This window comes from Culex quinquefasciatus, chromosome 3, assembly GCF_015732765.1.
Source record: "Culex quinquefasciatus strain JHB chromosome 3, VPISU_Cqui_1.0_pri_paternal, whole genome shotgun sequence".
Classification (NCBI taxonomy): domain Eukaryota; kingdom Metazoa; phylum Arthropoda; class Insecta; order Diptera; family Culicidae; genus Culex; species Culex quinquefasciatus.
This window is the reverse complement of record NC_051863.1, coordinates 104,973,719-104,996,008: the sequence shown is the minus strand read 5'-3', so window position 1 is coordinate 104,996,008 and position 22,290 is coordinate 104,973,719. Positions and strand designations below refer to the sequence as shown.

At 36.9% G+C, this 22,290-nt stretch overlaps 1 protein-coding gene across 3 annotated transcripts in view; it reads right to left on the bottom strand.

The window, feature by feature from the left end:
• Nucleotides 1–21,959, bottom strand: part of LOC6030884 — a 29,615-nt gene extending 7,656 nt beyond the window's left edge. The window contains exons 1-2 of one of the 3 annotated variants that reach the window (XM_038265634.1): nt 21,548–21,959; nt 1,403–2,002 (exon numbers count right to left, since the gene is read on the bottom strand). In XM_038265634.1, the coding sequence (XP_038121562.1) occupies nt 1,403–1,961 (559 nt within the window). In that variant the 5' untranslated portion in view covers nt 1,962–2,002; nt 21,548–21,959. Of the gene's footprint in view, nt 1–1,402; nt 2,003–4,668; nt 5,482–21,547 lie in introns of those variants that run through there. The other 2 variants (XM_038265635.1, XM_038265636.1) reach the window with 2 other exon arrangements.
• Nucleotides 21,960–22,290: the final 331 nt, after the last annotated feature.

Here is a 22,290-nt window from a genome sequence, read left to right as displayed (position 1 = left end):
AACTGGGGAACAACTTTGTAGAACATACCAACATGCTAGGAAGTGACCCTTTAAAGATACAGATACTTTTAGATGGTGGCCCACACAGTAAAGCCCCTTCAAAAGCCACCATCTAAAAGTATCTGTATCTTTAAAGGGTCACTTCCTAGCATGTTGGTATGTTCTACAAAGTTGTTCCCCAGTTCAAAACCTATCTCCTACTATAAGAATCAAGTCATTTCATCGATTTATAAGAAAAAAACCCTAATACAATGTAAAAAAAGATAGTTTCCCATGGAAAATAAATCAAAATCCCATATAAATTTCAAATTAAAACTGGAGCTCCTAGACCTTACCAATTGGGCTCAAATTTTCAGGAGTGCTTCTGGGGACATAAAAGAACGAAATTCCGGTTGATGCAAGACAAAATAACATCTTTTGTCTTTTTCATAGAAACGTGAACCACGCTATTCAGCACCGATACCATCCTTACCCGCTGCTTTGTTGTTCTTCAGCTTCTTGATGGCATCCTTAACTTCCCTCATCGTGGGTGCTGGCTCGTCCTCGCCGTCCACCATACCGCTGACGTCGTTTCCCCCGTCGCCCTGGTACTCCGTCTCTGGGCCGTTCAGGTGCTCGTCGAAGTGCTGCTTCCACCTTTCGATCACCTAACGCTCGTCCGTCAAGATGCCTCCGTCCTTATCCCGGCATTTTTGTATGGACAGCTGCCAAATTTGCATGGAAAATTATATGGACAAACTAATGATGCAAAATGGCTTCTTTGGGCATACCGAAGGCACCAAAAAAGTTTCAGCCGGATTAAAAAATACAAAAAAAATCGAATGACTGAAATCTCAGAGAATTGCTCCTGTATTCCAGGACACTTTGGAGGACCCAGAACATCCCAGCAGTGATTCACATAGCTCATATTGTTGCCAAAGGGTCCCAGGAACATCACTGAATATGAACCATAATCGTACACTTGGTACAATCGTGCTGTTACGGCGGTAGACTCCAAGATCTGTATTCCAGGACACTTTGGAGGACCCAGAACATCCCAGCAGTGATCCACATAGCTCATATTGTTGCCAAAGGGTCCCAGGAACATCACTGAATATGAACCATAATCGAAAACTTGGTACAATCGTGCTGTTACGGCGATAGACTCCAAGATCTGTATTACAGGACACTTTGGAGGACCCAGAACGTCCAATAATGAAATGTAAGTATTTTTTGTCTGTTTCTGTTTAGTCATATGAAAAATTAAATTACTGATACCAAAATTTTAGCTTAACATAGGTCAGAAAAAATCAGGCCTGAAGATAAATTTCAATTAGCAGACACTTGTTGTTTAATTAATATTTCAAACTACAAACCATCGACAATTGCAACCACATCATGAATGCATGGCTCGTGTACTTACTGGTCACCGGCAAGCTGATTGAGATGTTGGAGAGAAAACCCGTCGGCGGGTAACGCACAAATGGCAACGCAATGGTCGGTGCAATGGTTAGCGAGGTGCCCGGGGGAAGTGCCAAGCGACCATCGTCCGTCACCCAAATTAACCGCTTCTTGCGGCTGTGCGGTTTCTCCGAATCTGCCTTACTGCCACCACTTTCCGGAGATTCCTCCCTGTGTTCGGGAATCGCCTCCGACTCCGGCGTCGTCCGATAGTCATCGTTTGAAACGTACTTTTTCCTGTGCTTTTTGGATTCCTTCTTCAGATATTTTTTCACGCTGCTGGCTGCAACCGTCTCTCGGTTGGCAATTATTTCATCCAAATTATAATTGGACTCAATCGACGATGACTTGGGTAGGTTTGTCGAAGACTTCAACGAGTCCCAGTCCCGACGCTTTTCTAAAGTGCTGTCATCGGCACTTGCACTCGCTGTCCGCTGCCGACTGTCCTCGGTGGAACTGGCCGGATTGTGTGTTACCACGGTCAGCAGAATGAACGCTGCCCAGCACCATCGTATTTCCATCCTATTCTTAGGGCGAGGCTATTGTAGTTGATCGTCGAGCGCTGAAATCACACGAAAGAAACAATCAATTAGCAAAAGTTGAATGAAACAGGTGAACCATAAAATCGTCTCCCGAGACCCCTTTTTGGGAGGGAAGAAGCCGAACAAGGAGATGAATGAGCGTTAATGGCAGTGATTAGCGACGACACCTGGACATTAAATTTCACCTTCGAATATGGTCAAAAGGATGAAAAATTATTCAATGACATGTCACGTGACCGATCAGAGTTAAGCGGTACATTGTAAAGAAGTGAATTTTCAACAACATAGAGTTACCGGATTAGCGTACATGATTTCTATCCGTTTAGTTTATCGTATGGATATCGTCAGTTGAATGTTGAATAATTAAGGCTGATTGCAAAATATTTAGAAAATTTTAATTTCTCATATTCATACATGGACAATAGGGTGTCCCAAAAAGATTAAAATAGGTCAAAATTTTGATGCTCACCCCTAGAATGATATGTAGATTCGGATTTCAGAAACAATGTTTCAATGCAACAAAAAAAAACCCAAAAATGGTTTACAACTCGCGAGCCGAGCATGAATGAAAAAAGTGCATTTTCGAGTATTTTTTCAGAAATGAGCGTAAGAAACATACTAAGCTCATTCAAATTTGGTAGCCTTGGGCTTCAAGTTATAGTTTGATGTCTCCTGAACAAATTCCTGTACAGGCATAGTCCAAAAAAGCTTGTGTTTGGGCATGACAGGGCGTTTTAGGGAGAAAAAAAAATATTTCAAAGTGGCAAAAAAAAAAATCTTAAATCACTTTACAAAACTAGCAAATAAATTTGGACCCTAAAGTTCATACTTTCCCTCGAGTTTTGTCTGCGCAGTCAATTTCTTGAAACTATTATTTTTTCACATGAAATTTAAATTGTTTATAACAAAATCCACAAGTTTTTTTAAATAATGCATCTGGTAAATGGGTAATTCTCCGCCAACTCACACAGCAGTTGCCCCCTTCGATTTGCGTGAAACTTCGTCCTAAGGGGTAACTTTTGTCCCTGATCACGAATCCGAGGTCCGTTTTTTGATATCTCGTGACGGAGGGGCGGTACGACCCTTTCCATTTTTGAACATGCGAAAAAGAGGTATTTCTCAATAATTTGCAGCCTGAAACGGTGATGAGATAGAAATTTGGTGTCAAAGGGACTTTTATGTAAAATTAGACGCCCGATTTGATGGCGTACTCAGAATTCCGAAAAAAACGTATTTTTCATCGAAAAAAAACACTAAAAACGTTTTAAAAATTCTCCTATTTTCCGTTACCCGACTGTAAAAAAATTTGGAACATGTCATTTTATGGGAAATTTAATGTACTTTTCGAATCTACATTGTCCCAGAAGGGTAATTTTTTCATTTAGGAAAAAAAATTTCATTTTAAAATTTCGTGTTTTTTCTAACTTTGCAGGGTTATTTTTTAGAGTGTAACAATGTTCTACAAAAATGTAGAGCAGACAATTACAAAAAATTTGATATAAAGACATAAGGGGTTTGCTTGTAAACATCACGAGTTATCGTGATTTTACGAAAAAAAGTTTTGAAAAACTTGGTCGTTGTCGATCATGGCCGTTCATCGTCACCCGCGACAGACACGGACGACGAAACAAAGAGAAACGCAAAAAGTAACTTTTTCAAAACTTTTTTTCGTAAAATCGCGATAACTCGTGATGTTTATAAGCAAACCCCTTATGTCCATACATCAAAATTTTTGTAATTGTCTGCTCTACAACTTTGTAGAACATTGTTACACTCTAAAAAATAATCCTGCAAAGTTAGAAAAAACACGAAATTTTAAAATGAAAAATTTTGTTCTAAATGAAAAAATGACCCTTCTCAATGTAGATTCGAAAAGTACATTAAATTTCCCATAAAATGACATGTTCCAAAAATTTTTACAGTCGAGTAACGGAAAATGGGAGAATTTTTAAAACTTTTTTAATGTTTTTTTCGATGAAAAATACGTTTTTTCGGAATTCTGAGTACGCCATCAAATTGGGCGTCTAATTTTACATAAAAGTCCCTTTGACACCAAATTTCTATCTCATCACCGTTTTAAGCTGCAAATTATTGAAAAATACCTCTTTTTTCGCATGTTCAAAAATTGAAGGGGTCGTACCGCCCCTCCGTCACGAGATATCAAAAAACGGACCTCGAATTCGTGATCAGGGACAAAAGTTACCCCTTAGGACAAAGTTTCACGCAAATCGAAGAGGGGTCAGGGCAACTTTTCCCGATTTCGTGTGAGTTGGTAGAGAATTACCCAAATAATATTTCAAAGCATGCATCATAGAACTAATTACGACTAAACAGCTGGCGTTGAATTCACCAACATTTCATTCAAACGAGCATGATTGAACGGACGCTATCGAGCTAACCGAAAACTCCCACAGCTACTGTGAAGGCACTATCGGTAAGGCTCATCTTGGTGGTGAACTTGCCACTGCTTCTCTTGCCACCACTAACCTATACGGTGGAAAACCAGTTTTCCAGTCACGACGCGACCCAAAGCTCTTTAGCTAATATTGTGCGCGCCAACCCAAGAACCGGCATTTCTTTCGCGCCAAAACCAGACGATGATAGCCGGATGATGGCAAACGAATTTTCCTTCGTTTTTCCACCGAGTCCCGAGACTGGAAAAACCACTTTCATCTTCAATACTCACGTGACACTCTTCTATCGCGTCACCAACGTGTACGGGAGAGACAGGTTTCATTTATAGAAATGTTCGACTTTATTTTCATTCCTCGATTTGATCGGTTTCGTTTTCACTTGAAACTGGACGCGAAGACAACCTTGCGTATTTGCGTACATGTACTTGTTGATTTTCCAAAATAAATTGCCCAGGTACGTGTCGACCAGTCATTTATACAAAATTCTGCCCAGTTTCAGTGATAAATAACAGAAAATGTGTGGTTTCGTCCGGAATATCCCAGCAAGAAGCCAAAAAAACCAGATTCAGCTTCACATACCGCGGCAAAGTGCAACAACCATGCGCATCTTGGACATCGCTCAGCCTCTGACAAAAAAAAACTGAAAATAAATATTTGGGACGATGCGTTCTCCATGCGTATGACGCAAATTAAGTCCTCGCCGTCGTTGACCTCAAAATTATTGCAAATTTCACTTATATGCTGCAGCGCATCCTCCGTCCAGAACCGGCCAAAAGTGTGTTAAAGTCGGACGGCAAGGATGTTTCGGGCTGGGCGGGGACAAGTTAAATTTCGATTTACGTTTTAGGTCACCGTGCGACGTGACATGTTTATCGGATTTCCATTATTTCACTGTCTGTAAGGATCTTCTTCACCAATATTGACTGAACTTGCGATTTTGTTTGCCAGTGAAAAAAAAGTGAAATTTTAACGGGGTGGTTCCGGGTTATGAAAAGTTACGACGAATGTTTCCCCCAAATGACGTCGATTGTGATTAGTGAAATTTTACGAGACGTGTTGTTTGACGGAACATCACCTTTGAACTGTACTGTGGTTGTGGTCGTTGAAACCTGCTGAATCATCCTAGGAGACGAACAACGAAAGGTAAATTACACCTTGCATATAGTTTCACTCTTCCCGTAAACATGAGGACTTCTGAGAGGTGCCGATGGAAACACAACACAACCGATCGATTTCACGAAAGAATCGACGTTAATAATTAAAAGTGTTTCCAGGGGGTAGTTATGATGAGAGGTGGTTTTTTGACACTTACAAATTAAAGATTCTCGAAAAGACACAAATTATACCGATATCACGCGATCCGCGAAATCGTAAAAATGCACTGGCTGTTGTTATGATGGTTCGTCAACTGTAAAGATTGCTCTAAGAACAAGCGACGAACTCCACAACAATGTAGTGAGATTCGAGTAATTTTATCTGCCAAGAAGATTTACACATTCGTGAATTTACGAATTTAGAGGTTTTTACGTAATTTCGCACCGATAAATATGCTGTAACTAAATGAATTTACCCTATTTGTTAACTTTTGACTAGAGCGTATAGTTTTTCGGGGCTTCAAAAATCGAGATTCGATAATACAGCAATTCCCCACGAAAACAGCATGATTCGAAAAAAAAAGTTCTCCGATCGGGCTAAAAATTTTCTGGGGTCTCCTTGGCCGAAATAATTAGACCCGTATTTTTTTGTATGGCCATTAGGGTAACCTACGCCGTGTTAGGGTGGTCCGCAAAATGGCAATTTTCGTCATTTTTCGCAAAAATTTTAGCTGTCCTAGACGCAAATGAAAGGTGATTAGTTTGGCTATTTGGGAAAAATAGTAAGAAGTTTTAAAAATCTAGCTTAACATTTGAAAAGGTCGTATGAAAACTTAAAATGCTGTTTTGAAGGTCTCGGGACCAAAGGACCTATGTCTGAAAATATTTTTATCGGATTTCTCGGAAAATTTCACATAACATATAAAAAAATATGGTGAAGTTATGTTTTCAATACTCTGATATACGATTTTTTGAAAATAAAAACTGGGGTTTTCGACGCGCCACGCACAAAAATGGGAAAATGACGAAAACGGGAAAAATTTACTTTTTTCACTAAAACTGCGATAACTTGAAAATTTCAGCGTTGGTCTATACATGTTAGGGTACCAAAAGTTGCGTATTTAGTTTTCAAAAAGTCGTAAGAGCCATTGGTAAACAAAGTACTTTTTGCATCGGTATTCGACTTACTTACGAAAAACCAATATCAAAAATGCTTGAGATTGTTCATCTACACGTCCTTCAAGTGCCCCAAACTAAAAATAAATGAAATTTTGTTTTATTTTTGGAGATAAATGAAAATTAGTGTCATAGGTCACGGTGGCTTTTTTGAAAACTCACCCGAGATATGTACAAATGAAGGTAGGTCTAGGAGGTCTAATCAAAAAGTTCATTTTCTGAGTGATTTTATAGGCTTTCCTCAGTAAGGTGAGGAAGGCAAAAAGCTCCACCAATTTAAAGTATGATCACAAAAAAGTCGTTTTCGAGTGGCGTGCCGCTTCACGTGAAATAACCCATGTTTATGTAAATAACTGTTAATTTTGGTTCTTCAAACAAAATATACAAAACCATTTTTTTATTGATGCATTCTAAATCATTTTTTGCCTTCGGGACCATCCATAAACCACGAGGACACTTTTTTGGAAAACTGTTTACCCCCCCCCCCCCCATCGTGGACAATTGTTCATACCACAAAAAACTTTTTTGTATAGATCGTGGACAATCGCCATACACCCCCTAAAGTGTCCACATGGTTTATGGATGGTCCCTTCCTCTCCTTACTGAGGAAAGGCTATAAAATCACTCTAAAAACGAAATTCTTAATTCGACCTCCTAGACCCACCTTCATGTATACTTATCGACTCAAAATCACATTCTGAGCAAATGTCTGTGTGTTTGGTGAGATGTTGATCAAAAAAATTTGCACTGGATTATCTCAGCACTGGCTGAACCGATTTGGACCGTATTGGTCTCATTCGATCCGTCTTGGAGTCCCATAAGTCGTTATTGAAAATTAAAAAGTTTAGTAAAGTACTTCAAAAGTTATGCTAAAAAAACGATTCTAACCAAAGTCCGGAAGATTGTAAAAAGGTGGTTTTTGTAAGAAAACTGAAAACCGGCATGTTATACATTGTTAGAAAGGTATTGAAAAGACCTTTCCAAAGAGTTCAAAAGTTTGAAGATCTGACAACCCTATCAAAAGTGAGGGGAAAGTGGGGCAAGTGTAACAAGCTAAGGAAATGCTCGTTATAACCCATCAAAAACGTTAAAAATCTGTCGGTTTTTTTATAATCATCTTATTCCAGGTCTTGACTAAGACTTTGATAGAAGAAGTTTTTAAAAAAATCCTGTTTTTTAATGTAAAAAAAATGATTTAAAAAAAATTGATTTTCCGTACGTTCTTCTCAACTAGTGGGGCAAGACGAACAACCCGTTGGGGCAAGAGGAACAATGCATGAAATAACATGTTAATTTGCTAACAATTGAACTGTTATCACTTAGGTACATCAGATTAGAATGTATTTGAAACGTTTCTTTAATTTTTAGATTAATTAATAATATTTTACTAAAAAATTGATCGTTTATACAAAAACAAATTATTACTTAGATGAAAAAAGGAAATTTTCATAATATCACTATATTTTGTACGGAATTTTTTTTATCAATTGTTTATCAGTTTTTAAGTACTTTATTTCCCAATAAAATATGATGTTGCAGCAATTCGTATTTTTTCCATAATAAAAATCCATATGGTACACTTGCCCCACCTGGACAAGGTTTTTTAAAAGCTCTCAACAAAAATAGCCAAAAGTTAAATCATACTTTATAATAAGTGCAAGTCATTGGTAGGGACACTACTGATCTAGGAAAAATAGCATTTTGATAAAATGAGCCTTAAATCGAATCCTAAGCCTTATTTTGTACTTTCCAAATATTATAAGAAAACAAAGGTTTTGAAAAAAACTTCATTAAATCTCATGCCCCGTGGCGTTTACGTCGTTTTGGCGGTTATGTGGTAGTAGAATCAGCTAATTGCATTGCTAGCAACAATTCCTCATACTGGAAATAATCAAAATTGTAAAAATTACGGCCGTACGAGCGATTGTTCCTCTTGCCCCATATGGTCGTCTTGCCCCACCTTCCCCTATGCGCACTTAAGTGTTATTTATGCACTTTTAGAGGCCGGATCTCATATATTTCAATGAAAACGTTGTCTGGATCTATCATGCGACCTGTCGATGGATAGGTGATCAAAAGATTTTTCCAACGAGTTCAAAAGATTGAAGATCTGACAACCCTATCAAAAGTTATAAGCACATAAGTGCCCTGAATTATGAAGATCTGACTACCCAATCTGATGGTATGAATAATGAATCAAGTTGATAGAACACTGAAAGGTCCGCCCTTTTGTATCTCTTTGGATAGCATTACCCTCTGAATGTGAGGAAGGCACCAACCACCTAAGGGTGGATTAAGTAACGTTTTTTTTCTAAGAGATGCCTAAATTTCTTATCGCCTTTCTTTAAAAGAAAATATACTTATAAGATATCTGAACTCTGAATGCACCAAATTGACTGAAACCTTTGGAGAAAATTCTGAAAATATATCTAGGGTTCAAAATGTATGGAGACGCTACGATCGGACATAGTATCGCTTTTAAAGTGTTGGTTGGCTTGAGTACATATCTGAAAATCAATCGCTAAAAAGCGTTATGCATACAATTTGCTATGGTTTCAATTTCACCAAAAAATCGATTAAAATTCATCATGCATGCCATCTTGCGACAAACGAAAGTTTTCACCTCCTTCGTTTAAATTTAAAAAGTAAAAGACACACAGGTGCCCGTTGCAGCGTGAACGGGCAATCATTGTTACAAATCAAGCAAGGTGGCACTTGTGTCACATACAAATCCACACTCCGCGGTTCAACGAGCCTCTGATTGGCAGTCAAATTGTCTGCCGGGGGGTGATGCTATCATTTATTCACATCACAAAGTGGCGCACTTGTCGTCGTCGCGTCGCGTTGGTGTCGTCGTGCAATAACTGTTGGGTTGGGTTGGGTCCACAAATTACCTAGAAGGTGATTGGCATGCAAATTTATCATTATCAATGATGGAAAACATTCGGGATTGGAAAGAAAGTTGCTGTTACGGGTATCAAAAAGACGGTATTATGCTATCACTTAGGGTTTTGCGAACAAATTTGATTAAGCCGGATATAAAACTATAATTGAAAACAAAAACATGTATTCATTTAATTTATTTAGTTGTTAGAGCAACATATTTTTGCTGTTACTGTCCTTTCTTTTTTTGGTGGGGGGGGCATGCTTTTAATTTGGGCCAGTCACATATTTTTGCTATGAAATTTAAAAAATATTTTTTTCAGGTTTCAAGGCCTACTGGGCTCCAACGCAATACATTGTAGAAAATTGATGGATTACTAAAACATTTGCTAAGCAATACCGGACTTTCGCTTCGCTAGGAGACGGTGATTTTAGCGGATTGCAGACTGGATTTCGCCATGTTGTGTGATGATTGTCAAAGCCCAAGTCGCCTAGGAATTGATAACTGGGAAAAGAACCTACTCCACCTGAACCACTTTTTTAGGGGACAAGGGAAAATCTCCACGGTTCCCCTAAGTTAGTTTCGCTTGGAGTAGGACGGTTTTTGGGAAGGTAAAAGGTCTAGGATACGCTCTAAGTAAGCGTTGCGACCAATGAAATGATGCTGCTGTCGAGACAGTTCCCGTTTATTTCAAATGAAGGTTATTATTTTATAAGACTTATTCACAAGCCAGACAATCGGATGCTGCCGTAGAGACTGTTTTAGATTAGCTGATGGATTTTTAAAATTTGCTTAGGATTCTTTCTTAGACAGCCGGCTGTGGAAAGATTGAATCATGATGAAAGATAATTAGATGAAAAATAACATATTAAACTCAGAACATCAAAAGCATTGATTGTTCTGAGGTATATCCCGATTAGTTTTCAATATATTAACATCAAACTAATCAAGTCATGTGTCCCGTTGGAAGCATATTTTTGTCATGTGTAAAAAAAAAACTAGCGACGCGACGAGTTGTTACTTCAATTGGATTTGCCGTAAAACATTTAAAAATAAATATTTCTATTCCGACCGACCCGCAACCCGTCTTAACTCCTCTTGATTCAGGATGATAAAGGAAAGACTTGATTTAAAAAAAAAAAATGATGGATTACTAAAACATTTGCTAAGCAATACCGGACTTTCCAACTTAAAAACGAGATTTGTATTTGTCAGTTTTCCCGTAAGTGGTGGTCGAAAGGTCAACCCTTTACATTTTAAGGTCTTAGAAGTGTCCTTCATGGTTCAGAAATAGTAAATTGAAATTAAAAAATAATCACGATTTGTAGAATGCTTCTATTAACACCTTAAGGGTCATTACATCTGAAGCGGAACAGCATTTGAAAATTATCATCTCCGATTCTGCTCAAATTTGGCAGAGCTGTTGAGACTATCCAAACATGCAAAAATCCCGATTTTCATCCAAATCGGACCTCGAAATTCCTATCTTCAAACGACGATAACTCAAAAAAAAGCAATCCAACGACCCCCGGGTCTTTTGTGGTATCTGTAAGTTTCTGCTCATTCTAGAAGTCCGGAGGTTATGTGTGGTGAGTCGCCCAATACCTCTTTTACGCAAAACAACGATAACTCAGGAACCACCAATTTCTTAGGCTCAATTTTGAAGGAAATCGGACGTAGAATCCATTTCCGTGATCAAAATTTAGATTAAAATATTTTTTCTACCTGTATTGCGCAATTGAAAACTTTCAATAATCGTATCTCAAAACAGCCCTATTTATTTTTTTAAATTTGACCTCATCATCATATTCCCCGGCCAATTTACCATAAGATTCACTTATTGTTGCCAAGATATCGAATTTTAAAGTTTTAAGTATTTGAGATTACCTAAATTAGCTTTATTCGCTGAATCTGCTAGAAGCACTCGGGCGCGCTGATCAATAACAGTTACTGCTACCTGGTGTTTATACGATTTTGAGATAATGAATACCTCAAACAATCTATTTTTTGTTTAAGGAATATTTAATGGGCAATTTTTAATTTTTCCCGATCTCCGTGTCATTGAACCATATTAAGTAAAATTTGAACTTTTAATGTTTATTTGCAAATGCTATAGAGTTTTTACAATAAAATTTTCAAAAAATTATCATTATTTATTTATCATTTTTATATTTTTCCCTATTCCTCATTTCTTCCCACTTTATCAAATTATTTCTTTTATTTCTTCTTTTATTTGAAGCGAGAACAATTGTAGAACTGGTTGTAGTAGATGAAATAATTCTCATGAGTACTAAAGCTTTTGCCATGTGCGGTAGCGAAATAGTAACATTCAGCATAAACAACAAAATTTGCCTTACAGTTTGAAAGATTGATCATATTAAACCGATTTTTTATATCGTGAGCCAGTTTCATCTGAATAATTGATGTTTTTTCCAATAGGTACATTTAATTTCAAAAACAAAATCATATAGAAGATTTTACGTTTTTGAATATTTTACATACTAAACTTGTTATATTTTGAACACAAACGTACAGATTTTATGTGAAATTGCGGTAACTTATAAAACATTAAAGGATTCTACAAAATTGATTATGCAAAAGTTTATGTTTTGTTAAGAAAACTCTTGTAGGATAATGCATTTTTAAATATCAGGTTTTTCTAAAACAGGCCTGTCCAACGTCCGGCTCGTGAAGCCGTTTCATCTGGCCCGCGACGGCTTTTCAAAATAGTTCTATAACCGGCCCTTAAGGCTCTTCATGAAAAACTCAATAAATATTTATTTTTTTAATTTTAAAAATAATCTTGAGATCAATCTTTTAGATATTAACGGTGCACATCAAACAGAGCTTGTGCACCCCGATTTTTGTTACAGAAATTTTAGTATCTTCAAAACTACGGGAACTTTCGACCTAAATTTTTATTCATTCCCTTAGTTACTATTTCCATAAAAATTTACAACAACGTTTGTCATAGTTTACAATCAAATTATTTCAGGATTGGGTCCGTAAGTTCAACAATTTTAGAATAAGAAGACAACAACTTCCTTGGTTGCTGTGTACCCTTAAAACAAAACATTTTTTTTTGTTTTTGTTTTGCTTTTGACATAAAATGTTGCCAATTCAAAGTTTTGTTTGGATTTTGCCTTTTTATTTTGTTAAATGATTTTATTTCACATTTAAACACTCTTTGAATTTTATTCTTGTCATCCTTGCAAAAAGATTGCAAAAAAAAATACTAAATTAAAATTTCTTTAAGTTTTGGCTGATTTTACTTTTAATTAAAATATAGCTTTTTGAGGATTTTGATTAAAATTGATTTTTCGTAAATGGATAGGCAAAAATAATTTATTTTTTCCGAACAACTTTTCAGTGATAATGTTTTGCTGGAAAAAAGCTTTAAAAAAGCAAATTAATCATATTAGAAATAAAAATCGCTGCAAATATTTTTAAGATAAAAAAATATTTCAAAATGAGTCATAACATCAAAGAGCAAAAAAAACTATTTTCATAAACGTCAATAATTCTAAGAAATACGAAAAATTATTTATGTGTCTTTAATATCATCAATCGTAAAACTTTTCAATTTTGTAAAATCTTTGAATTAAGGTGAATAAAGGTACAACGTAAAAATATTTTTTAATTGTACAGAAGATTTGAATCCACATTTCGTTTCAATATATTTTATCTTGTCTCGTTGATTTTTCAAATTAAAAAAAACTTGAAATTTAAATGTTATTTTTAGTAAATCAACGTATTCAACTTCAATCGACAAAAAATATTATAATACAATTTTACCCAAAACAAAAAAATCCAATAAACACATCTTTTTCTTTCTTAAAATTAAGATGTATATGAATCATATTTGCAAAAATTGTTTATTAATTAGTTTAATTGAAACAACCTGATAAAATAGGTTTTATGAAAAAATGTTTACTTTTTTAACTTTTATTAAACATAAGCCTCGGCCCATAACTACTTCAGAAATATCAGATCTGGATCTAAAATCTTAGAAAAGAGGGGGTGCCACGGGAGCGGGGATTGACCAAATGTCACCAAACTTGGGATTCTTTGTTTTAAGGGAAAAATAACCTCATGCCAAATATGAGCAGATTTGGTGAAGGTCAATGTCGGATGCGTGGTCACTTGGTAAGGAAAGACTCATATTCAAGTGACTTCTCGGGCGTTGCCGCAACAAGCTACTGAATGCCCGCCAAAAAGTAATTTTTGTTACATCCTAAATACACACACATTTGTTCAGTTTTCGATTCTTTATACAAGAAGGTGGCTCTACGAAGTTCACATAAACAGTTCATTTTTCGAGCAGGATTATCTCAGTGAGGAAGACAAAATGGCAAAAATAAAAAAGCACCTCATTTAAACTTCAAAACAGAAGTCGGAAGAACAGAGTCGGAAGTAAATCTGCCATATTTATTGACTTTCTAATATTCCTAAATTCAAGGATAAACCACCCCCTGTGGTGTCATTCAACTGCTGCGAGAGGCCTTGAATCAACAGGACTGACATGCGTTGCCGCCGGTCAGTCTAATGAGCAAGCGTAAGGAAGATCAATAAAAACGACGCACCCAACTCTATCTTTTTTCTTCTTTCTTTTTCACTTTCGCTTCTCTATGAAGCTCCACGCTCGTCTCCTGATCTATCAATTAAATCTCTTCTTCGTCATCGACAGCTTCCTTAGCTTCCTTCTTCTTCTTCTTGCTTCGTGAGGTGTCTCGTTAAAACCCACTGACTGACTGACTAAGTGTTAACGTAGCCAGGAGAAAAGCCTCACCGCCACCACTGCTGGTGGGTCAAGGTTTCCAGTCACTGACCGGCGGTACTTGGGTATCCGGAGGGGGTTGGGAAAGGTAAAGGGAAGGACTGGATGCTGGGGTCCAGCTTGTTCAAGTGTCTCATATGTAATAAAACTTGTTTTACTTCATAGCAAATTTTGCGCGTCTCCTTTATGGCTCTGGTAAAAGGAAATGAAACATGGCTTGGAAGAAAATAGTAAAAATCATAAGATATTCAAAGTTAAGGTTGGTGTAAATCAATGTTGCTTTATAAGTTAGTTTTCAGGTATTTTTTTAGAGTACAACGAAAACAAAAACCAAAATAATAAAACTTTTATTTAAAAAAAATCTCTCTACAATTAATTCCGAGATCAACAGTGTGCAAGTCTCCATCTCCTTAATATACAGGTTCTCTATTCTTGAGCCTTCCTCCTGGTTTGAGTTCAGCGCCAGCAACGTTTGTTCAACGCGGTATGTATCATTTTACCCATGATTGCATGTGTCTATAGGAATATATGTATAAGGAGAAGATGTACCGTGTATGTGAGCATGATCGACAACAAAACGTTATATGGGAAGAAATATAAACGCGCTTTCAATTACTTCCGACCGGGCTGGACCGAGGCTCGGCGGGGGAAGAAGATGCCTTTTCGATTTCATGGTACTTACATGCTGCATGGAATGGAATGAGGCTCGAAATTTTTTAGGTCACAGAGGGGATGCCGCGCCAAGGATGGTGACGATACGTGCAGATTCCGAGTACACGAAAGTTATTAATGGATCTCTCCGGACTGGAGGGCGGTTCGTTGAACTGTGACAACAGGACAACAGTGGTTTGGTACATTAGAAAAATAAAATTTTTGGAAAGATTTAAAAGACATTTTTTAAATTGGTTATAAAAGCAGCAGGACGACACACAGATATGGGCCATTTTTATGGTGCAACTGACCTTACAATTAGTCGATCTTACTACTCCACATTTCCAAAACCTGTCATTTATCATTCACGAATCTTCGGAACACGTTGCTCGAAATTTCAATTTAATTGTTTTACAGCAATTCCCCATGAAAACAGCATGATTCAAAAAAAAAGTTCTCCGATCGGGCTCAAAAATTTTCTGAGGGTTCCTTGGCCAAAATAAATGAACCCGTATTTTTTTTTTTGTTTGGCCGTTAGGGTGACCTACGCCGTGTTAGGGTGGTCAAAAAAATGGCCATTTTCGTCATTTTTCAATCCAATTTTAGCTGTCTTAGACGAAAAAGAAAAATGATTAGTTTGGCTATTTGGAAAAAAAATAGCAAAAATCCTCCTCTTACTTTGAACCACCTCATTCATCTTTACAGTGGGATGACTTTTTGGTTATAGAGAAAATCAACCTTTGAGAGTAAACATTCTAAGTTGAGTTTTTAAAGCATTAGGAGCAATATTCAATTATTTCAAATAAGAATTGAAATTATTCAAGCATAGGCTATTCAGATGTGAAAAAATAAAATAAATTAAAAGTTCTTAGTTATTTACTATCCAGCAGTTTCACTTAAAAAAGGTCAAACTAAAACCAAAGAGCTCGGATCGGGCTCAACCGAAATAATTCGAATAAATAATTCGGAATTAGTCGCTTCGCTGCAGATCAAACTTTGTGATATTCTTACATTTTTCAGTTTTATACTTTCCAGACATCCTTTTCCTACTGCTTGTGATCGTCCTTCACTTGAATACAACGTATCAACCAATTATATTCATTTTAATTCATAGTTTTTACTCAATAATGTATCGTGCACTTTTTATTTAGTGTTACTTACAAGATCAATTGACACATTCCGCCGTGACGTTGCAACGCTTTGACTTTTCTTTTTTCAGTATTTCGGCTGTAACTCAAAAATTACATTGAAAAGGTAGGTACATATGTTATTACAGATTCGGAAAGTACATTAAATTTCCTATAAGAAACAATGTTGAAAGATTATTTTAAGCGAATATTCTATTTTTGAGAAGGGGATATGTAGCGTGACGTTGCAACGCGTGACTTTTTCTCAATCCTGACCCAATTCATGTTTCGCCATTAACTCTGCTCTGTTAAACGGCAAATTTGGAGTTCTTCTTCCATTTTTAGTGTAAAATTGGCCAACAAATCGAATGCAATCATTAGTTTTTCGAAAAAATTAAACCTCGATTTTTAAAGACCGCTTACATTTCGTGACGTTGCAACGCTCTGTTTTTGCAAACAGGGTTTTTCGTTGCGTTGCAACGTCACGAAATTATAGTTTCAAAATAAATCATAGTTTTTGTTAGGCTGAACAAATGTAGGTTAAGATTTGATTATAAGACATTAATAGACAGTACAAGGACATGTGAATTGATTGGCCCGCCCATGTTCTCTGTAATTTGACTTACATAAGGGTGTGGGATAAAAAAAATCGTTGCGTTGTATTAGAATGAACCCTCACGTAAATCAGTTTATCATAAAGGAGCCATCCAGTAACCACGTGATTACTTTTTTGAAAGTTTTAGAATTTTTCCCTCTTGTGAACATCGGTCTATTTTGATTTGTTCAACAAGTTTCATAAAATACTTTGTTTTTCGAGTTGCATACAAACTTAAATGACGGAATTTGTGAATGACCCATGTACAATTCTTCTGTAAATATGCTCGGAAACATTATATAACAAACATATAATATTTAGTACCCTTTTATCTTCAACAACCAACTTCGCATACACCTTTTTTGTCATGTGACCAATATGATTTAAAATTTCGTGACGTTGCAACGCATACTTAAACCTGTTGTAACTTTGGATCTAGACAACCAATTAAGTCGCTCTATGTTGCATTTGAAAGCTCTTTTCAAGTACAAAGAGCATCCGAAATATCAAAATGATTGAATGTTTAGTTTTTTGTTGACATAAACAAATGTCCCTTTTTCGTGACGTTGCAACGCAAAAAAATGGTAAACTTACACTAGTTTGAAAAAAATCTTAACTTAAGATAAACTGCAAACCCATGACATTTCCGTTAAGTACAACTAAAAACCTACAAAATGCAATCAAAAGAATAATTTTTGGATTTTATTTCGCTAAAAACCAGGAGTTTTTAGGAAAATGTTTTAAAACGATGATTTTATCACGAATTGATGCATAACTTAACCAACTTGTACAAAATTATATTCAAATGATCAATTAATGAAAACCATGATTTTTGAAGCTTCAAGTAGTCTAGAATCGAGGAAAAATATCCAAATAGCTCATACACGCTTTTCAAAATTTCATCCTAAGGTGTACATTGCCGGAGAATGTGTCAATTGCATTTTCCTGCTCGCTCGGTCGGAATGCAATTCTGCCCTTTACTGGGTGTAGTTTTTGCTCATGCCCTGTGGGTTAGCAAAGAAATTCACTTCATTTTTTTGAGCATTTGTGATTCAACACCAGTTTCCTACAATGTTTTAAGTTAATTTTTGCCCAATTCGATAAAGATTATTTATGATAAAAATTATGTCAATCAATGACCAGGTAGCAGTTATTGATCAGCCCGCCTGTGTGCTTCTAGCAGATGCGGCGAATGAAGCTGATGTAGGTAATCTCAATAACTAAAAACTTTAAAATTCGATATCTCTGGAACAAAACATATTCATTTCTGTCGATTTGTGATTCTTATGTAAAATTGTTCGTCAAATGAAGTCAAATAAAAAAATAGTTGGTGTGTTTTGGGATACGACCAAAATTTTGATCACGGAAATAGATTCTACGTCCAATTTCCTTCAAAATTTAGTCTAAGACTGACCTTCTATGATTTGTGGTTCCTGAGCTATCGCCGTTTGAAACAAGGAGGTTCGCTCAAAAATCACCAAAAAGTCGATTTTTGGGAGGTACAAAAATGGAGAGGGTGGTCCGATTTGGATGAAATTCGGGATTCTTGCATGTTTTGATAGTATCAACAGCCCTGCCAAATTTGAGCATAATCGGAGAGGGTAATTTTCAAATGCTGTTCCGCTTCAGGGGGAATGACCCATATGTCAATTGGGATTATACATTAGGGTGTTTCATCAAAACAAAAAAGTTCTCAGAATCAGGCAAACCGAGGTTCTCCTACACAGCAAAAAATCCGATGGTAAAATCGCATGCAAAAGCATGCACTTGCACATCACCTTCGTCAAAATAAACACTTAATATTACACACTGCATGTACAATTTTCGCAAACACAAAAAAAAAGTTGCAACCGATGGGATTCAAACCCAGCACCAACAGTAAGGACTGGCGCCTTAGCCCACTCGGCCATCAGACCGATGAAAAGCAGTAAGGGACCATCCATAAACCACGTGGACACTTTGGGGGTCCCTAAGGATAAACACATATATCAGCTTGACATTTCGGTCAAGTAGGTTTCCCATAGTGACGGGCTACATATTTCAGGGTGTAAAATTACATAAAATTGCATAAAATAATGCAATATTTATTTTACACCCAGGCCTTTTACACGCAGCTGGATTATTACTTTTTTAGCTGTGTAGTAGAGGATACCCATAAGGACTCTCATGCCAACTATCAGCCCATTTGGTTGAGAATTGGCCTGTCCAAAGCGCGCAGCGCGGAGAAGCATCGATTACATTATTATTACAAAATCATCATGTTACGTTATTCAGAATAGTTCAAATTGTTACAGGAACATCAATAATTATAATTTTATTACATTAAAGAATGTTTCTGAGCCAAAACATGAGTGAATGCTCTGCCACGTGTTCACCGTCTGACATGCGGCGTCGTAATTTTCACCTAGCCGTCATAGCATACTAAGGACAATGCGTACATTTGAAGGGTGAATCGTTGATTCTGGAGACACCGGACGTCGGTCCAATGCGCACCTTGGGGACAGAATGGACAACCATAATTCCTTCTGGAATTTGTTCATTGGACCATCCCCTACACACCTGAGCAGTTCTCCCAGATTTCGGTCATTCGTTTTTTTTTGTATTTTTTAATCCGACTGAAACTTTTTTGGTGCCTTCGGTATGCCCAAAGAAGCCATTTTGCATCATTAGTTTGTCCATATAATTTTCCATACAAATTTGGCCTTGTCCATACAAAAATGATGTATGAAAATTCAAAAATCTGTATCTTTTGAAGGAATTTTTTGATCGATTTGGTGTCTTGGGCAAAGTTGTAGGTATGGATACGGACTACACTAGAAAAAAATAATACACGGTAAAAAAAAATTGGTGATTTTTTCATTTAACTTTTTATCACTAAAACTTGATTTGCAAAAAAACACTATTTTTAATTTTTTTATTTTTTGATATGTTTTAGAGGACATAAAATGCCAACTTTTCAGAAATTTCCAGGTTGTGCAAAAAATCATTGACCGAGTTATTAATTTTTTAATCAATACTGATTTTTTTTAAAATCGAAATTTTGGTCGCAAAAATGTTTCAACTTAATTTTTCAATGTAATATAAAATTTGCAATCAAAAAGTACTTTACTGAAATTTCGATAAAGCGCCGTCTATTATTTTTTTCCAGTGTAGTCCATATCCATACCTACAACTTTGCCGAAGACACCAAATCGATCAAAAAATTCCTCCAAAAGATACAGATTTTTTAATTTTCACACATCATTTTTGTATGGACAGCCGCCAAATTTGTATGGAAAATTATATGGACAAACTAATGATGCAAAATGGCTTCTTTGGGCATACCGAAGGCACCAAAAAAGTTTCAGTCGGATTAAAAAATACAAAAATTAAAATTGAAGAAAAAATACCGATTCCGTAGAAAATTGCTCACCTGTCTTTATTCCGAGTGAATCCATGTTGTCCCCAGACCTGTAGGAACGATTGAACGAAAAGCACAAAAATCCCATAGTAATTTCCATGTAAACTTTAACCCGCTGGGGACAGGCCAATTCTCAACCAAATGGGCTGATATTTGGCATGAGAGTCCTTATGGGTATCCTCTACTTGGGGAACCGCGGTTTGCCTGATTCTGAGAACTTTTTTGTTTTGATGAAACACCCTATTATACATAGACGAGTGATTTCCCAGCCAAAAGTTTGATTCAAATTTGAAAATCCTTATGTTTGCACATTTCTATTCAAATCTACTGTAAGAATTTTTCTAACGCAAAAGTTTGTGAGTTTAGGCACGGGTATGAATCTACAAGCAATTTCAATATGGCGACTTGTATCAGAAGAAAGTGAAGCATTTCCGCTAGTTCTCACAGTTCTGTGTTCTGCGTGCACGTCCGCAAACATAGACCACACACATACTAACACAAAGCGCCACCAAGAGACAAAAAGGGATTACGAATATTTTTTGACACATTCGTTTAAAATATTCGGTTTTGCAAAAACAAATAACAAAACCAACTTTTAAGTGTAGTTCGACTGTCAAACTTGTAATTCGTTGCTGATTTGTTCGAAAATTTGTTAAAAATAATATTTTTTTTGCAGCACTTATTTTGGACGGACATTTCTGTTGTCACCTTCTGGTTCCTTGGATTGGCCATGGATAATTTCACAGAGTAATAAACAGGGCAGCTACCACCACGTGGCGCCACTGTTCCGAATGAGAAAATGATACAGATTTTTCAGACGAGTTTCAATCCCGTGGTTTAGGTGTTAAAGTAGAGAGCCTGGATCTTATTAGAGAACGGACATCTCAAACCAAAAGTACCAATCGAAGCACGAGAACTGTCAAACGGAGGTACCAAACGAGCATAAGACAAAGGAAAGGAAGATCCAGGCTCTCTATGTTAAAGTCCTCCAAATTGTCAGTTCATCTGCTTCACACCAAGTGCATCTTTGGATAATCCGTTGCACGAGTCTAAATTATCTCGTCATTCTAGTTTCAACGCACCGACAATCAACTGTAAAAGTTTGCTGCGGCTGCGGCGATTTTTTCTTCTTCTTCTCTGCAGCGAAGAAATTGCAATGCAATGCTATAATGGTCTCACTTTTCTTCTCGATCGAACATCCCGTGGCAGTGTCCATCGGCCATCGGCCATCGGTGTCTCATGTCCAAGGAGAGCGAAAAAAAAGAAGACTCAAGTCACAACTGATAACACACGCGGATGTGCGTTTGACAGGCTGCAGAAGGTATTCCGCGCGCGAAGATTTTACTTTCTTTTGCGCACAGACCACGCGCGTCGTTTTCGCCACCATGCGTTTAGACGACATGATGTGCTGCGCGACAGACTTTCGGAAAATCCAGTTTTCACTTACACTTTTTTTTAGCACGATTTCATCTATTCCTGGATGCGACGTTCTGAGGAGAATTTTCTTCACAAAATATCACCAGCTAGAATTCTCACACGATGTAATTATGCGATCACTTTTAAACCTTAAACTTCACTCCACATTGCCAACCTCTGGCGATACAAAAGTTATCGATTCTTACACCGGAACCAAACTCTCGTTTGTTTTTTGCACACGAGAAGAATTATCGCAAATTATCCATCAATAATAAATGCTACAGCCCCAGGCGCATCGATTGAAACTGGCTGCTGCTGCCTAACCGTTTACGCACGCGCCAAACCACCACAAAAAAAAACCAAGAAGGCTCCAAACCACACACGCCAGGAAAAACAAACAAACACAAGAAGAGAGACAATGCAAAAAATGCAACCGCACTGCTAAACGATCAAAGCTAAACTAAAATCAATGAGGGAATAAAAATGATTATAAATGTAAGGAGGAAAAAGCATGCTGTTGGAGCATAAACAAGCCAGTGATAAAAAAGCAAAAGAGAGTTAAACAGAGAATAAGAAGAGAGCACAGAGAGAAGGAGAGACTCGACTAAGAGTACGCAGCCAAAAGCAGCGTGGTTCCGCGCAGAGACGGTTGAAAATTTCTGCAGGTCGGCAGGCGCGTTTAAGAATTTTAGAGCACGGTTTTAAGTCGATGATTACACAACCCTAGTAACAATTCAGATTTTAAGTCATCTGGGGTGAATTGGGACACATGGA